Here is a 16,539-nt window from a genome sequence, read left to right as displayed (position 1 = left end):
CTGTAGCCTATTTTATGTGTATTAAACTGATCTCATAAATTAAACAAGTTTTAACTGGTAGAACACGAAGTTGAAAATACTGAACTGTTTAAATGTAGGTAGCCTACCATGAAATAAAAAACAAATGCACGTATGTGACAGTAAAAAACTGAGACACGCCTCTCTCGTCAACTGCTGTTCTCTACTGAAAACTGTCGCAAAGCCGACAATATACGTTTACGGCATCCCGCCCGCCATTTTATGTGAAGGCAGCACAAGAGACGACGAAACTTACCTGTGAACAGAAACACGCTGTGCACGACAAGAGAAAGACCATTGAATGCAGCAGATCGTCTTGGGGATTAACCGTGTGCGCTCACAGTTCTGTGTGTTTTCATACAAACGGTTTCTCCCGAGGTATTGGAGAATTTCCGTGCGAAAATTGAATGCAGACCTGAGGTAAGTTAGCTAGTCGATTGATGGCACGAGGCCTGTACTGGAGGCTTTGGTGCTAGCTCGTCCCCTAGCTTTGGCTAACGTGAAAGACTTGTGCTCAGGCCAGTGAGTTGCGAAATGTTGTATAGTTTTACTCTTTTCATACATTTTTATATTCATCAATAGATATTGGAGGAACATGTTACGTTAGCATTACTCTATTTGTCATAGAAAGAATAAATGTTGATTGTGTAGCGGGTAACGTATGCAAGCAAAGGTTAGGTGGTTGGACTTTTTTGACGAGCTAGGTTTCAACATGGGTGTAATTAGCAGAATGGGTAGCAACAGTTGATTACATAGAGCTTTCGATGTCGACCACTTATTTCTCAACATAACGATACGTTAGGTCTCATCAAACTTGACACACAAGGTGTATCTTGCTGTGTTCTTTAGGTGTTTCGGTCTGTTTCAGGTAGCGGAAACGTTCAGTTAGCACCAACTTGCCCAGCGTAGCCTAACGTAAGTCCTTGTTATTATGGAGGGTTGTTGGTAGGCGTCTGTAACGGCAGATTCGAGTGCAAATTCAATTGTTTTCTCCAAACGACACGAGCTAGCTTGAGTTATCAGAACGTGAATGCACACTTTTTGAGAATAACGTTAACCAGTTAGATGTCAATTCTATAACGTTATTGTATCACAGGTCACAGTTAGGGGAGTAACGCACACGGTAAACAGTGAACTTAATGTACATTAAATGTTTAACCCCGACTTCTAGGTAAACCATGACGCAGTTTCTTCCCCCCAACCTATTGGCTTTGTTTGCCCCCCGAGACCCCATTCCGTTTCTGCCCCAGTTGGAGAAGCTTCCTCATGAGAAACACCACAACCAGCCATACTGTGGAATCGCGCCATTCATCCAACACTTTGAGGTAATATCACCTCTGATATGAAAAGTAAAGACTGCATGCATATTGTAAATGTGTCCAAGTAGTCATTTTTTGCAATTTAGTAAAAGCTGTCTTTAGCAAAATAGTTCCTTAAAGACTAACTCACGAGTTAAAACAACCTAGGTTCTATTTACAGTCTAAAACTCCACCAGTTATAATTATAAATAATTATGATTAAATTACTCTGCCATAATTTAGCTCAATTAAAAGTTTGAACTTTTAGACTACTGTAAATAGACCCAAGGTTTTTTACTCCAGAGTAAGTTTATTGTAGGTCCATTTTGTATGTCTATACATTATAACATTATCAAATAACAGCATGTCATTTGTGGTGTTAACATTGTTTTTGTCTGTTTTTAGGACCCCAGGGATGCTCCGCCACCCACCAGAGCCGAAACTAGAGATGAGCGATTAGAAAGAAAAGTGAGGGCACTGATCTCAATCGCATTACTTATGAACGACTCTGTAAATTGGTTTTGAACGACTATCTGTTGTTTAGACCACAATGGACAAGGGGACCTTTGGATGTGTGAAAAGGCCATCATTCTATACACATTTTGGATGGTATCGGCTTGTAGATAGTGGAACTTTTCTGCATTTAGTTCCAGAGGAGTGAGGTATCAACGTATTGCGATGAGATGCCCAAACTTGTCTGATTACTTTTTTTATTTTTGCCTGACTTCTAGAGACGAGAAAAGATTGAGAGAAGACAGACTGTTGTTGAAGACGAGCTGAAGTTGTGTAAGGATTCAGACAACTGTTATTCTCATGTTATGTTTATAGGCCGCTGATATGGGTCTGTGTAATTACTGTTTAGGTTTGAGCCATGATTAGTGGCATTTTTACAACAATTTGTTGTCTTGTGCAATTTTTCTATGGATGCTTAACCAACACAGAAACACAGCCTAGTGAACTTCTTTACCATATTTCTCCACAGGGGATCCTCACAATGACCCAAATGCACAAGGGGATGCCTTCAAGACACTGTTTGTGGCACGAATTGTAAGTGCTTTCTTGTTTGATATTCAATGTGGTGGTAATTCACCAGAATAAATCTCTACTCTGCTTCACTTTGGTGTTTTGAAATACCATATTTTCCTTTACAGGAATCACATATAAATATAGAAGTGCTTGTTTACCTAATTACCTCCTTCTGACTACCCTTGATGTTGTTTGATGCCGTGGAAGTTTTCACATGTTTTGCTTTATCATTACAGAACTATGATACCACAGAATCCAAGCTGAGAAGAGAATTTGAGGTCTATGGACCCATCAAAAGGGTGAGTTCCCATTCTCTGTAATGATTCCGAACCAGATATGTTCAATGGAAACCCGGGTCATGCTCATCCCTCATGTTGTCTTCGTGCACAGATTTACATAGTCTACAACAAGAGGACGTCAAAGCCCCGTGGATACGCCTTCATCGAGTATGAACACGAGAGGGACATGCACTGTGAGTAATTTGGTGACCTTTCTCCCCTGTGCCCTCAGCCTCATTGGATTACAGTAGGACTAGGCAGCTTGCTGTAACTAGGCAGCTGAATACTGGTGGGCTCAGCCCTCTGTTAGTCACTAGCATCTCTAAAGGTCTTGTTGGGAACTCAAAAGTTTGCATAGGAAACCCCCCAAAAATATCTTAAGTCATTTAACTTGGAGTAGATTTATCATGACTGACCTGATTCGTTCAGACAGTTTCCCTACAATAGCGTGTAAATGAGTGTTAATTTTTGGAGGGGAAGAGGGGTGCAATCACTCTTAGCACAAATCTAAGTGTTATGGGGCATTTCATGTTCCCTGTGTGTGTATGTGTGCGTCTCTCTAAGGTCAACCATTGGCACTTTGCCCGTGTGTTTGTACTCCTATCCATGAGGGCATGTGTGCAGGATGGGAGGGGGGTGGGGGCCATTGTTATGGGTAAGCTAGGGATTTTATTTAAACGAGAGCGTTTTGACTCAAGTCTTGACCCCTGTGTCCTTCACCCCTGCAATCAGGCCGGTTGTGAAATGTTAGGGGCATGCCTTGGGGGGGTGCGCCAGGGTGTGTTCTGGCTGGAGCGGCGACGGTAAGCTAAAGGTGACCCTGTGGTTTGTCTCAAGCTTTCTGAGATTTTCTTTTTTTAAAGTGCAGCTGAGGTTAGTATGAGTGGTGCAGGAGGCCATGGCTCTGTATTAACTCTGTGTTGTTCTCATTGCCACTGCAGCCGCCTATCTCTGATGGCTATTGGCCAGAGCTGGCTTGCAGATCATGCTGATGGTTTTGATACATCTACACCCTACTACCACAGCTCATTATATGGTTGGTATGATGGGTTTGTATGATGGGTAAGATTTCTTTACACCCTCATGTCCCATTAGGGCTAAGGCTGGGGCCACGTTCAATGGGCAAGATGCATTTTTATTCCATCAATGAGTTAGCGAGGTCCTTCAAGGACAGTTTTTAATAACTAGTGATTTGAGGTGTTTTGGGCATTGAACGTACCTCAGATCAGAGTTGAGAATATGGGCTTCCTCTCAGTCTGACTGTTCTTTTGAAGCCATGGTTTTATCAGAATTGTTAGCCCACCGAGAGGAGTTATACTCTCCAAGATTTTGGTCGCTCCTTTATTGCCGTTTAAAATCAGGATCTCTATAGGTCAGCGCTGTAACCTCCCTGTGATGAACACTAAACTCTGAGAAGTGAAAGTAGTCACTTCAGAAGCATCGTCATAGGTAGGGGTAGAGGGATAAATGCCGAATGCTTGCATTCATAGTGTAATGAGAAGCTTAGCTGCTGCCCCGTGTTTTAGGCCTACTCCTAAATCTTGTGGAGTGTAACTCTTGTTTTTGTAATGAAGGCAAATAAAAAAAGGGCTTTAATAGAATATGCAGGCGGAGGGGAACTTCATACAGCACATGTAGGAACACACAGGAGAGGATGAGCTTTAACTAAACCAGACCTCAGACTTTACAAGAACAGTTTAATTTTAGTCACTTACTTTATTGCACAACATTTCACCATATTTCGAAAGTTACCTGACATATGGTAGGAAAGTTTATAACATTCAGACATTAGGAAGACCCGTGATTCCAAGACACCTGTCCAGTCAGATGCTTCTAGTTGAGGTTGTTACTTCACACTAATTCTAGCGGTATCAACAAAGTTTAGATTTCTAAGATACCTTTGATGTATCTTACTTGATCTTGGGGTTTATGCTGCATTCCAGTTGTTATCGTAAGTCGTATTCCAGTCATATTTCCCCACTAACAAGTAGGAAGTTGCGTTTGGAACGTAATTTATACTTCTCAGCTTGTTCGAATATCCTAGATATATGGCCTATTCACAGTAAAAGAGAGCTGTAGAAACGCATGGTTTATTAGCAGTTCAGTCATATTTGTCTCATTAAAGCTGCAGTTGGCAAGTCTGACAGATTAAGGGGACTTACCAAAATTTTGAATGTTTACTACTCTCAGCCCCCCCCCCCACCACCACCACCACCGAGCACCCTCTCATCGAAAATATGCTGGTCAGTGCGCACCAGACTGTGATTGACAGTCAGATCTCGCACAGCCCTGCTCTGATTGGACCAGAAAAAAACGGAAGCTGTGGATTTTTGCCAAACAAATAACAGGCTCTAGGTGGAGGTAGAAGTGTTTTTTTTTTTTTTTTTTTTTTTTTTTTTTTTTTTTTTCTTCTAAAACCGGCTGATTTATGATGTTCTGTCGGAGCATAGTGTCTGTTTCAGTGAATATGATCAAAAAAATCTTGCCAACTGCAGCATTAAATTAGGCGTAGAAACAATATTGTCCAACCTCTGTCACTGTTGCCGTGACGTTTGTTAAATACTGTGTAATGCATCGGTACAAACTGGTATTGCTATATCTGGTAACAATAGCTAACAGACAATTGCTAACAAATGGTTAGTATCTTGTTATAACTTTTAACAACTGGAACGTGGTCAACTGGAGTGTGATGCAACCCCAAGTTCCCAGTTACCACTTACGAGGCAAATGGAACGCAGCATTAGGCACACATTTTGTGGACATAGTTGGGGAGCGGGTAGGGGGGTGTCAGTGAAAAGCTTGTTTTGTGAAGTGGCTGTTAACGGAGAGGGTTTATGGTAAGGCCCTCGGGTTAGCTTAATGAGGGTTTGTGGTAAGGCCCTCTGATTGTTTAGGTGAGGTGAGGGTGTATGGTAAGGCCCTCTTTATTGGTTAGAGAGGTGGGGGTTTGTGGTAAGGCCCTCTGATTGGTTGAAAAACAATCTCTGTGCCCTACGCCACTGGATCTTCACCTCACCTGCAGTGCAGACCCAGAGTAGCAAGATGGATCGCGCCCAATCCACTAAAGAAATGGATACCAGATCTTTTCGTGTCAAGGGACTGGACGTTATTTAGCCGTCATGAGTAAGTTATGGGAACTATGAGGCGACTGTAAGCTGTGTTTCCTGAAGGTCCCTCCAGGGTACTTGAGGCCCATTTCCAAGCTGGTGAAATAACTGCACTGGCTGCAGTTGGAAAGATGCTGGATGCAGGTACTAGTATGTGGTGACTAGTATGTGGTCCCCTCATCACCTTAGATTAAATTGCTTCTTTTTTTTTTTATCAGTTCATTTTTAAACATTGATTTCATATTGTACTAATTAACCTGGACGTAGGATTTCTGGTGATCTTCAGAATACCACGCGGCGCTCTTCTGCACGGTTGGCATCATTTTTTTCCCCTGTGTTAAATTTGAGCTGTATATGTAGATCACAATAGTAAATTTTAGAAACGCAATCACTTTTTTGTGTATTATTTGTTTGTGTGAGTATGTGATGTGAACCAGTGGTGCTGTATGTTTGGAGATAAGGGAGGTGGCAGGTAAGATGGTACCTCCGTAATGGGGTGAATGTGGCGCATGTTTGTGTGTCGTCTGTGACTTTCTTAGACACAAAGTTGACAACTCGAGTTGTGGAAGTTGTGGTTGACACTGTGGATACGAATATCCAGCCCGGCGTTTTGAGAACAGACCTGTGTTATGAACCAGACTGCGAATATGCAGAACTTTGCACACAAGACGCAATGTTTGTGTAGAGAAGTTGTACGTGATTTTGTTGACCTACAGGTGCAGTTTTGCAATGGATGTCCACTTAATAGCACAGCATGCAAGTTTGTGCAGTGAACCAATCACATGAGCAATCATGTCATGACTGTCGTGGGGTATGGGAAGGAACCCTGACTAAATGCTGCTAAAGGGTGATATGTCAGTTAGGCATTGATGTATGTTATATACCGCATAAAATATATTTATATTTATATTTAAGCAGTGTCAATATTTAATTCTTGCCCTAAAAATATTCATTTTTAGTTATTTATTAAATAGTAGGGAGAGGTCTTAATTCCTACACGTTTCTACATTCCCGGTTATTTCCCTATGAGATGTTAAAGTGAAATAAAAAGGGCCCAGCATACGATCCCTTAGGTCACACTTTGTATTTGGAACTGCTCTGGGAGCACAAGAGAGCCTGGAGATTCTACCACTGGTTTAACTTTGCTGACAAAGTAGGTATTATATATATATATATATACGTATATACATTATTGAATACATATTCATACAACGGTGAGTGAAAAATGATTGTGTATAATTGTCAACTTATGGTCCATGCAAAGTTACTGCAATAACATCTTGATGCTGCAAAACTCCTGGCCCATGGAGTCATGAAGAGATCTGTTTAATTTCAAACAAATAAAGCAGGGTTTTGGACATTGATATATTTAATTTAAAAACAATTGCCATACACACAGAAAATTGCTTGACTTCCATAGACTGGAGACAACTTCCTAATGAGAAGTGTTTGTAGCCAAGTGAGCCTCTGGTGTTTAAACTTAATATTGGTCCTCACCACTAGTGGCAAATTTAGAAAAGTGGAACAAGACACGAGGCAAATAAGGTGATCTGGACAGCTGAGCGGTCTGGACTAATAGAACTTGCATTGCCTCGCATCATGGTGTAAGAGGTCCACCTATGTAATGTCACAATGGGTGATGAGCTGCCTCAGATTGATTCAGATTTCTAAAAGGGGACAAGGCAAAGAGGCTTTCTTCATTAGTGTAACAATTGGGTTCCTTAGTACCAGATGTAGTGTTAACATTGTAGTGCCAAACCCTTTTGTTGTATGTGTAGGGTTCTACTATTGTAATAGCTTCCCTTCCTTTTTGGATCAGTGAAGGGAGCTTTTTTTTTTAAATTTTTTTTTTTTTTTTTAAATCTGGTGAAAAGGCTAGCAGAAGCCAGTGGAGTTCACCTTTTTTTTATTTATTGATTTGTTTATTGTTATTTTTTTCTTAAATTTCCCGTGTCCTTCCTTTCTTCTCTTGGTTCTTGCTAAGGTAAGCAGTATCCAGGTGTCCTCTTCTGTGTGGACTGCAGAAGTGTGCTGAACAGGACAGTCCTCCATTTTGTGTCCAGTCTTCTTTTTTTTTTTAATTCCTCTCTCATTCCTCCCTGTAGCTGCCTACAAGCACGCTGATGGCAAGAAGATCGACGGCAGAAGGGTGCTCGTGGACGTGGAGAGAGGTCGCACAGTGAAAGGCTGGCATCCACGTAGACTTGGTAAGGCACGGAGTTGACACACATCTACCTGTAAAATACCTGTAAATTCAACTGGTTTCTGTCCACATGCCAGTATGCAGTTGCAGAACTAGATTTTTTTTTTCCCCTCTTCTGTGCATAGGTGGTGGCCTGGGTGGAACTAGAAGGGGTGGGGCAGATGTCAACATTAAGCACTCTGGGAGGGATGACACCTCACGCTATGATGACCGACCGATCGGAGGGTAAGCACTGCTTTTTGGTGTGTACATGGCACGTGAACTGTATTTGGAGTTCTAGGAGTTTCCATGTAAATCTGAACCTCTTGCTCTTCCAGCGATCGGGACCGTGACCGGGAGCGACGAGAAAGAAGCCGTGAACGTGAGCCGCGTGGTGGCGGTGGCGGCGGCGGTGGCGCACCCGTCGAGAAGGAGCGCGAGCGCCGCCGCTCCCGTTCCAGAGAACGGCGGCGCCGCTCCCGCTCCCGGGAGAGAGAGCGGGCCGTGCCAGAGGAAGGGAGGCGGAGGGAAAGAGAGAGGGAGCGCGGAGGTGGCGCAGGAGCGGCCCCAGACACCCGCAGCCGAGAGCGCAGTCGAGACCGCGGCGAGCGCAAGAGGAGGAGCAGGAGCAGGGACAGGAAGAGGGACAGGGAGAGGGGGAAGGGAGCGGAGGGAGGTGAAGAGGGCCCCGGCATGGAAGGCATGATGGGAGATGGAGGAGAGCGTGGGATGGACGAGATGGGTGGTGGCGACATGGGCCGTGGGGAGGAGCCAGGGATGGAGGGAGAGGAAGGGAGAGGAGGAGGCAGAGACAGGGATAGAGAGAGGGGGGATAGAGACCGAGACAGACGGAGGAGTCACCGGGACAAGGACAGGGATAGGGACCGTGAGAGGAGGAGGGGGGACAGAGACAGGGACCGCGAGCACAAGAGAGAGCGGGGTGACCGCGAGCGGGGTAGTGACCGTGGGAGGGAGGATCGTCACTCTATGCTGCCCTCTGGTGATATGGAGGGACTGGGCAACGGAGGTGAGGAGGGTGGCGACTCCATGCCGCCCCGGTCTGAGGAGGGCTCGCAGGATGGCATGCGGATGATGATGGACCAGGAGTCCATGCAGTCTGGCGAAGACTACGGCTCCAACGAGAACGGCTATAAAATGGAGGCCCAGGCCGATGAATACTGAGGCAACTGAACCCTACTGACACATCACATACTTTTTTTTTTGTTCCTGTCGTCCTTTGACATGTAGGTTTGGGGCAAGGGTTTAACCACATGGGCCCCTCCTCACGCTTACCTGGATTATGCTCAGTTATACATAGGAATAAGAAGCTGTGATAAAGCTACTGTTAACCAATGTGGTTGAGTCCAGGCTGTTGTCTTCAGACATAGAGAATCTATAGGAACTTGTGAAATTGAATCCACTTGTACACTGTGGCTTCTAAGCCCCCCCCCCCCCCCCCCCCTGTCCAAGAAAAGACCCCCACTTCCATCTTTACTTTGTCATAAATTGACTTTAACACATCTGTATCTATGACGACTGTTGTGCTTTTCGTACTATTGGTCTCTGTTAACTGTAGCATCGAAACAGTTTTACGTGAGATGCCAATCTCCGTATGCTTTTGTTGTCTTTTTTTCATGATCACTATTGTTGGTTTATTTTTTGAAAATGGCTCCCCACACTAGCTCTTTGTACTCAATACGCAAGGGACAAATTAACAGTGACCGATTCTGCTTTATGAAGCTAATGCACCCCAAACAGATTGCGTTTTAATCTAAAGAGAATGTTGCCATAGGTTCACACATTTTGCTTTTCTTTGTAATTATTGTAAGTGTTTTGATTATTTTTGAAAGCCTTTGTGAACCGCTCCCTTGGTGTTATTTGATTCTGTACTGCATCTCCATTCTCTTTAATAAATACTTTTTTACTTAGCCTATGTTTTCTTTAATTTGCCTCTAATATACCAATATTAACTCTGGGATTGTATAATTAATTGATGTCTATATATACTGCTCAAAAAGCTTAAGGGGACGCTTCAATCTTACACTGGATTGGTACTCTGACACTGTTTGGTTCTGAGCACAAGTCAACTTTTAAAGCGAGTGTTTTATTTTGCAAGAACTGTCAGACATTCTGTGAATGTAGTTGAGTTCCCTTAATTTTTTTTTAGCAGTGTATATATATATATATATATATATATACACACACACACACACAATACTAAGAATGTCCATGAAGCTACTTGACCGAATTTTAAGAGGCGCTCTCATCTCTGAGAAAGTGTTACGTAGTGCATTACGTAATTCAGTCAAGTGTTCCTCCTCCCTTACGTCTCCGCTGGCAGTCATCTTCCCTGGCCGTGTCCCGCTGATAAGGTGTTCCCCAGTCCTGGGATACGGTTACCGAGACGCTTTGCGGAACAGCTCCTTACCTTTCACTTTCCGCTGCACAGAGGGCAGGGAGGTCTGCCGAACGTCTGTTGAGTTTTATCCCCTTGCTGGCAGACTGCTGCGCGCATATACTTCCTCCCATCGCACCGCAGAGGCAGAGAGCGAGTGTCTCCATGATGTCATCATATTATCATACGGGGAAAGAAACGGACATGGCGACTATGGCGGAACCGTTATGTCTAGAGAGAGGTAACTAATATTATAGGCTATAATTGAAGATTTACTGGTGATTGCTTTTGACGGTAATGTAAAGTGAAGTATTCCGGTTACCTCGCCAGGGCAAGTGTAGCACAAACCCGTGCGTTTCTGGCTAGCGGGATTAGTGGTTACTAATGACCAGCTCACGTAGGGGGAGCTGTTGAATGAAAATAGCCGCTTTGACAATGTGCGTGGATGGGAAGGCACAAATCTGTCTACTCAACTATTTGAGCAGTCTACCTTCTTGTCAGTTGCACCTACACGTCGCAGTTCATGCTTTTGCATATCAATCTCAAATGCAAATAAACGGTTAGAGGAAATATCTCTCCAGTAGGCAGTATTCCTTTTCCCTCTCCACCCTTCTGATTTTCTATCCTCTGACATCCCGACCCTTTACCTAGATATCTGTCGGGTGATTGAGTTGCTGGACAGGCTGCAGAGGAGTGGGGAGCTGCCTCCACCCAAACTACAAGCCCTTCAGCGAGTTCTCCAGAGCAAGTTCTGTGCTGCAATCAGAGAGGTGAGGTAGCCCTCCTGTGTTTGCTGCTGATGTGGTCATATTTGAACTGCTCACTGAACTGTCCATTCGTCTTTCTGTAAGTTTTCTTAGAGTCAGCATTAGTACCTTTCCAGGAAACAATGGCTGATCATCCCTAAGAGGTTAACTAATGATTTGTTGTTACCTGCTACTCCCTCCTTCCCTCGACTCCCAGGCCAATATGATATCCACATTCTCTGCACCTACTCACACCCCACTTGAATTTGTCACTCTTTGCTTGATGAGATATTCACAGTGCACAGTATTCTCAGTGAGATCCATTAACACACCCAGATGATTTGTTTTTGTTTGATGTCTTGTGGGGTTTCACAGAAAATATAATAAGCTGTTCACTAAAAATTATTCCCTTCACTGCTTGCGAAAATGTGCTGTTTCTGGAAATTACTTACTTTTATGTTGTTTGCAGTTTGATGTGATTCAAGTTTGACCTCTCATGCTCATGCTTGTGTGATGAGTTACACAAATTTCTTAACGGACAATTTATGAGCTGTATGTGCTGATGGCTTTTGTAAAATGTCATGCTAAATATTGTGATGATGGTGATATGAGATGGAGATTGTTGATGTATTTTTAAAAGCCTTGCAGTGTCTGTAGATTTGGAAGTACTGACTGATTCATTAATTCCATAGTCTCTCTGGTTGGAGTTGCTCGTAACAGTGTCCTCTCCTCACCATCAGGTATACGAGCAGCTCTATGACACTTTGGACATTGTAGGGGGGCCTGAAGTGCGAGCCCAGGCCACAGCCAAAGTAAGCATTAGCATTAACATTTATATATTTTCATTTAGTTGATGCTTTTACTTACAAATCAGGAACATTCAATCGACTGTGCAATAGGAGACCCTGGAGTAAACAATAAGTAATATAACAATACTACACGTTTACAAAAATCAAAACACAACCAAAATAGTGCAGAAGACATTTAGTAGACATTAACAAGATATCTTATAGTTAAGGGTGATATTAATAGAAAGAGGAAGGTGCATTAGTAAGTGCAAGCATACATGGTGATACGATACATATATTTTGAATGCAAACAAGCATGGGAAATATGCCAGAAAACAGTGTTATATCATTATTCAGTGTGTGTTGATGTTGCGAGACCAGCAGAACTAGCTGATCCCTCCTTTCACAGGCCACTGTAGCAGCATTCGCCGCCAGCGAAAGGGCACGCCCATCCTCGAGTAGTGGAACTGCCAAAAACGGATGAGGGGCTGGGCTTCAACATCATGGGGGGGAAGGAGCAGAACTCCCCCATCTACATCTCCCGAGTCATCCCTGGGGGAGTCGCAGACCGGCAAGGAGGGCTGAAGCGAGGCGACCAGCTCCTGTCTGTTAACGGCGTGGTGAGTTTGTGGGGGTGGAGGCTGATGGACTAAGGTTAGGGGTCAACTGTAGGGAGGCATTGGATGGCTGGATGGGCCTAAGAGGACTGGGGTGAGTAAGGGAGGGGTAAGGGAGGGGAGAGTGTTTAGTGGAAGCTAGCCCAGTGGGGCATTTAGCGGAGTGACTGTTACCAGATTATCGTTGGGGAAACAGATGGTCCACTGAGCCCCCCTGCTAGCAAATCCCCTGTGCACTTTGTTATGTGAAAATATGCATGGTAATCCTCGATCATTGCCTGTCAACAAGCTGACATTTTCTTTCATGTGCTGGTTAGTGAGAGATAGAAGGCAGTACGAACTGTAAATCATTTTCATCTGTTTGTTTTTCTAAGGATAGGAGAATAGCTAGAACCGCCACAGAACCATTAACCTGATATTGTGTGTGTGTGTGTGTGTGTTTAGAGTGTGGAGGGTGAACACCATGAGAAGGCAGTGGAGTTGCTGAAAGCGGCTCAGGGCTCAGTAAAGCTGGTCGTCAGGTACACCCCAAAGGTCCTGGAGGAGATGGAGGCCCGGTTCGAGAAGCTCAGGAGTGCAAGGAGACGCCAGCAACACACCAGCTACTCGTGAGCATCCCTCAGAAATACATGCATATTGCATACACATCACTACATGCACCACATACACCACTACATGCATACACACCGCCCTGCTGATGTAAATGGCTGGTTTCCATCTAGCATACCTCCAAGCATCTCTCTGAGTGAGAAAAAAGAAAATATTCAGACCAACGGATACCCATGATGCTGAATTACTGAAGCTAAGCAGGTGTGGACTTGGTTAGGACTGGTTGGTGACCTGGGAAAACTAAGTCGCTGCTGCTAGTAGGTAGCAATCTCCCCTCTGGCCAAAAATAAATCCCAATGTCCCAGTGCAGCGGCGAGGACACTGTGCTGTAGGTGATGCTGTCCTTGGTCCTGACTCACAGTGGTCATAAAAGATCCATTGTTACTTATCACAGAGAGTAAGGGATTCCCCAGTGTCCTGGCTAAATTCCCAACCTGGCTCATTTAATCTGGCCCCCTAATAGTCCTCCAGTGTAATTGGCTCATTCATTCATTCCCTCACTCTCCATCTCAAGGTGGTGTGTGGTGCGTATTCTGGTGTATAATGGCTGGCATTCATCACACAGGTGGTGCTACACATTCTCCCTTAACTGTAAAGCACTTTGGGTGCCTTGATAAAGTGCTGTTTAAACACAATGTGCTGTTGTTGTTGTTGTTGTTAAAAGGGCGAGGGAATGCAAAACTATCTCTTGTCAAGAGCACTAAAGGGAGAGGTATATTTGGTTCAAATATCTACAACCTTTTTCCAGTATCATGGACTCACCCTTTAACAATTATGGAAAGAGATTGGATCAACCATTTTCCATAAGTTACCAATATGCACGAAAGGCTCTCAGTGTGCTTGTTTGTTTCCGGTGGAGCCAGGTGTGTTTGAACCTGCCGCTATTGTTAATGTAATTAGTGTCTACATGGACCCGGTGGGGTGTCAGCACGTTATGATAAAGAGGGATTTATGTGTAAGTTAAAATTCTTATTATTGGGCAAACATGATATTCAGTGTCGGAGTGAACATGTAAGGAGCAGAATATAAAAGAACATGTCGTTACAACACAGTTAACGCTCCACCGGAAATAAAAAAGCGTACAGGAAGAGCACGTTTTGTGCACGTAGTCTATTGGTTTAGGAGACATTTGTCAGACAGAGTGTCTGACTGACACAAATCTGACACAGAATATAATGTCAGGCAAGCCTGGACATTAGCTCACTGAGATGCCACATCACTTACATACACATGTTCTGCACAAATACTGAATTTCTAATTCTGTATGGCCAGTTGATCAAATGCCTCTGTGTGTCTATCCTCCAGGTCTTTGGAGTCCCGTGGTTAGCCAGTATTCTCCTCACTCCTCATTCCAAAGAGCTGCCCGACTTCAGTCCGCCCAGGAAGGCATGTGGTTGTCATGTGAGAGGAAGTCCGCATAGGGTTGACTTAGCTGTGTTGTTTGTATGTTGCTCTAATATCTCCATCTAAAAGTAAAACTTTATTACTGTATACGCATAGCTGTGTGTTGGAGCATATCTCCCCGTCAGAAGATCCCTTTTTTTCTAATTTTGTATGTGATTTCAGTACCTAGAGTATGGTGTTAGTGCTGATCAGCGAGATGAGCTAACTTGCAGTAGCTTCTAAAACTGTATATATCAGTACATAGTGCATACCTCCTGGCAGACTAGTGCATGCAAATCTGTGGTGCACTTCCCAGACCATGTGGAAAGGCAGAGTTAATCATTCCTCCATAACTCATAGACAGCAGGTGCCAAATTGAGTGAACCCCTTATGACATACCTCCCCATCTGACTGAACTTTATTTTAAACATTTTTTTCACTGCTTTCTACACATGATCATGTCCAATGTTTTTGCTCCGGCTGGAACTTGACTGGATTCATGTCCTGCGTGTCTTATCATCCTGTTGGTCTGGCCTATGCTGGTTAAGCTGGAGAGAGACCATTGGATGGGGGCTCTGTCAAAGGTAGGATTGGGGGTAGGAAGGTCACAGCTGCCCCTGCCTGCATAGTGGCTCACCCACACACACTGTGCCCATGCCTAGACTGTCTTTATGTATGTAATGTATGTAATGTATGTAATGTATGTATGTATGTATGTATGTATGTATGTATGTACACTATTTAATTCGTAACAATAAAGGAAAGTTCTTTAGTTCACAGTGTGTGGTATTTGTTGTGTCAAACTGGACAAGAATTTAGGTCAGTTCAACAAGATTGTTGAAGGACAAATATTATTTTGGACATTTTAACAGATACATGAGTAACACTTAACTATATAATAAGTAAAATAGAAAAATCAGCTGAAAGATTTTGTCTTGTGACGACCATTGTAACCATTTCAAATCAAAGAGTTTAATGGACTGTGACGTGTAGTAGGGACTTTTAATTTATTGACGTTAAAAGACTTTTAGTTTGACTATTGTTGATATTGCTCAACCGGAAGTTCATACTGAGGGAGAAATGAGATGGGACCTGTTTCTCAACCTCAGGTGAAGTAACCTTGGCTTAAAGTGAAATACGAAATAGGAGACCTGTCTTGGTCCCAGGTCTGGGTAGATGACTTCAGATGCGTCGTGATCATTTATATTCTTACAGTTCATGTTATAAGGTTTAGAGAATGCCTAAGAAAGACCCATGCCAAAAACAAGCCTGCGAAATTCAGAAATGTTTACAAGGTGACCTAAGTAAAGCAAAGCTTAAGATAGTGTGTCCAGTGTGTTGTCGCTATTAAAAGGTGTAACATTAGTTATTATAATGATGTTTTTCATTACAGCAAACAAATACATCGAGAGCCGCTGCGCGGATGTGATCCAGGCGATGCGCAAGTGTTGCGCAGCACAGGTTGGAAAGGAGTCTGTTTGCTGCTCAGGATTCATCAAAGAGCAGGCAGTCCCTGAGCAGAAGAAATGATCCACACATATCAAACTTCCATAGCAGATTCTCGCTACAGATTTCTGCATTTTCTGCAATGTATATTCCTGGTTCATTCATCGAGAGAAATAAACCACATTTAAAAGAGAATTGTCCCAGTGTATGATATTCCCATACGGCACAAGATAATTAGAATTGCTGCACCATTTATTTCGTCTGATCAGTTGGATGAAGGGACACAGACAAGAGAAAGTGAGGATAAATACAGTAGGCTTATTTGCCTGGGGCAGTCTTAATATTTCCATAAGCAAAGAGGGCATTTCATTTGTTAGCTCAATTAAAGAATGTTTCCTTGCAGATAATTGGATGAAATTATTATTATTATTATTATTATTATTATTATTAGTAGTAGTAGTAGTGCTCTGCAACCAATCAACTGAGCAATACACTGCATGTCTATATTATTCGTATTACTATTATATTGTTACTGCTAGTACATTGCATATCTGTACATGTTTTACATTGTTCATATCACATAGCCTTAGCTTTATTCTGCTCTTATATAGTATACGGCACAATTTATATCTAATTTATATTACTC

The 16,539-nt window shown here is 43.2% G+C and overlaps 3 protein-coding genes across 3 annotated transcripts; all 3 read left to right on the top strand.

Annotated features, from left to right (window-relative positions):
* Positions 1 to 227: 227 nt before the first annotated feature.
* Positions 228 to 9,837, top strand: snrnp70 (small nuclear ribonucleoprotein 70 (U1)). Its single transcript, XM_042087476.1, has 10 exons — positions 228 to 438; positions 1,190 to 1,343; positions 1,722 to 1,784; positions 2,048 to 2,102; positions 2,299 to 2,363; positions 2,579 to 2,641; positions 2,733 to 2,814; positions 7,833 to 7,934; positions 8,056 to 8,155; positions 8,248 to 9,837. The coding sequence occupies exons 2-10, from the start codon at positions 1,197 to 1,199 to the stop codon at positions 9,089 to 9,091; spliced, it is 1,521 nt and encodes a 506-aa protein (XP_041943410.1). The 5' UTR covers positions 228 to 438; positions 1,190 to 1,196; the 3' UTR covers positions 9,092 to 9,837.
* Positions 9,838 to 10,116: 279 nt separating this feature from the next.
* On the top strand, positions 10,117 to 15,224 carry LOC121706040 (protein lin-7 homolog B-like). Its single transcript, XM_042087485.1, is given in 7 exon segments — positions 10,117 to 10,545; positions 10,956 to 11,074; positions 11,791 to 11,862; positions 12,248 to 12,277; positions 12,279 to 12,458; positions 12,900 to 13,063; positions 14,370 to 15,224. Coding segments are annotated over 7 exon segments (663 nt in total). The 5' UTR covers positions 10,117 to 10,469; the 3' UTR covers positions 14,392 to 15,224.
* A 279-nt stretch (positions 15,225 to 15,503) lies between these two features.
* Positions 15,504 to 16,088, top strand: cmc4 (C-x(9)-C motif containing 4 homolog (S. cerevisiae)). Its single transcript, XM_042087496.1, has 2 exons — positions 15,504 to 15,742; positions 15,841 to 16,088. Exons 1-2 carry the CDS (start codon positions 15,685 to 15,687, stop codon positions 15,975 to 15,977), a joined length of 195 nt encoding a protein of 64 aa, XP_041943430.1. The 5' UTR covers positions 15,504 to 15,684; the 3' UTR covers positions 15,978 to 16,088.
* Positions 16,089 to 16,539: the final 451 nt, after the last annotated feature.

The sequence above is a fragment of the Alosa sapidissima genome, chromosome 3, assembly GCF_018492685.1.
Source record: "Alosa sapidissima isolate fAloSap1 chromosome 3, fAloSap1.pri, whole genome shotgun sequence".
In the NCBI taxonomy this organism is placed as follows: Eukaryota; Metazoa; Chordata; class Actinopteri; order Clupeiformes; family Clupeidae; genus Alosa; species Alosa sapidissima.
Note: the sequence above shows the minus strand (reverse complement) of the source record. Positions and strands in the feature narration are given on the sequence as shown.

Bases quoted from the DNA above. Each gene is read 5' to 3' on its own strand.
- cmc4 (XM_042087496.1), top strand. From the start codon at position 15,685: ATGCCTAAGAAAGACCCATGCCAAAAACAAGCCTGCGAAATTCAGAAA. The intron at 15,743-15,840 runs GTGACCTAAGTA...TTTTCATTACAG, and splicing joins AATTCAGAAATGTTTACAAG to CAAACAAATACATCGAGAGC.
- snrnp70 (XM_042087476.1), top strand. From the start codon at position 1,197: ATGACGCAGTTTCTTCCCCCCAACCTATTGGCTTTGTTTGCCCCCCGA. The intron at 1,785-2,047 runs GTGAGGGCACTG...CCTGACTTCTAG, and splicing joins ATGAGCGATTAGAAAGAAAA to AGACGAGAAAAGATTGAGAG. The intron at 7,935-8,055 runs GTAAGGCACGGA...TTCTGTGCATAG, and splicing joins CTGGCATCCACGTAGACTTG to GTGGTGGCCTGGGTGGAACT.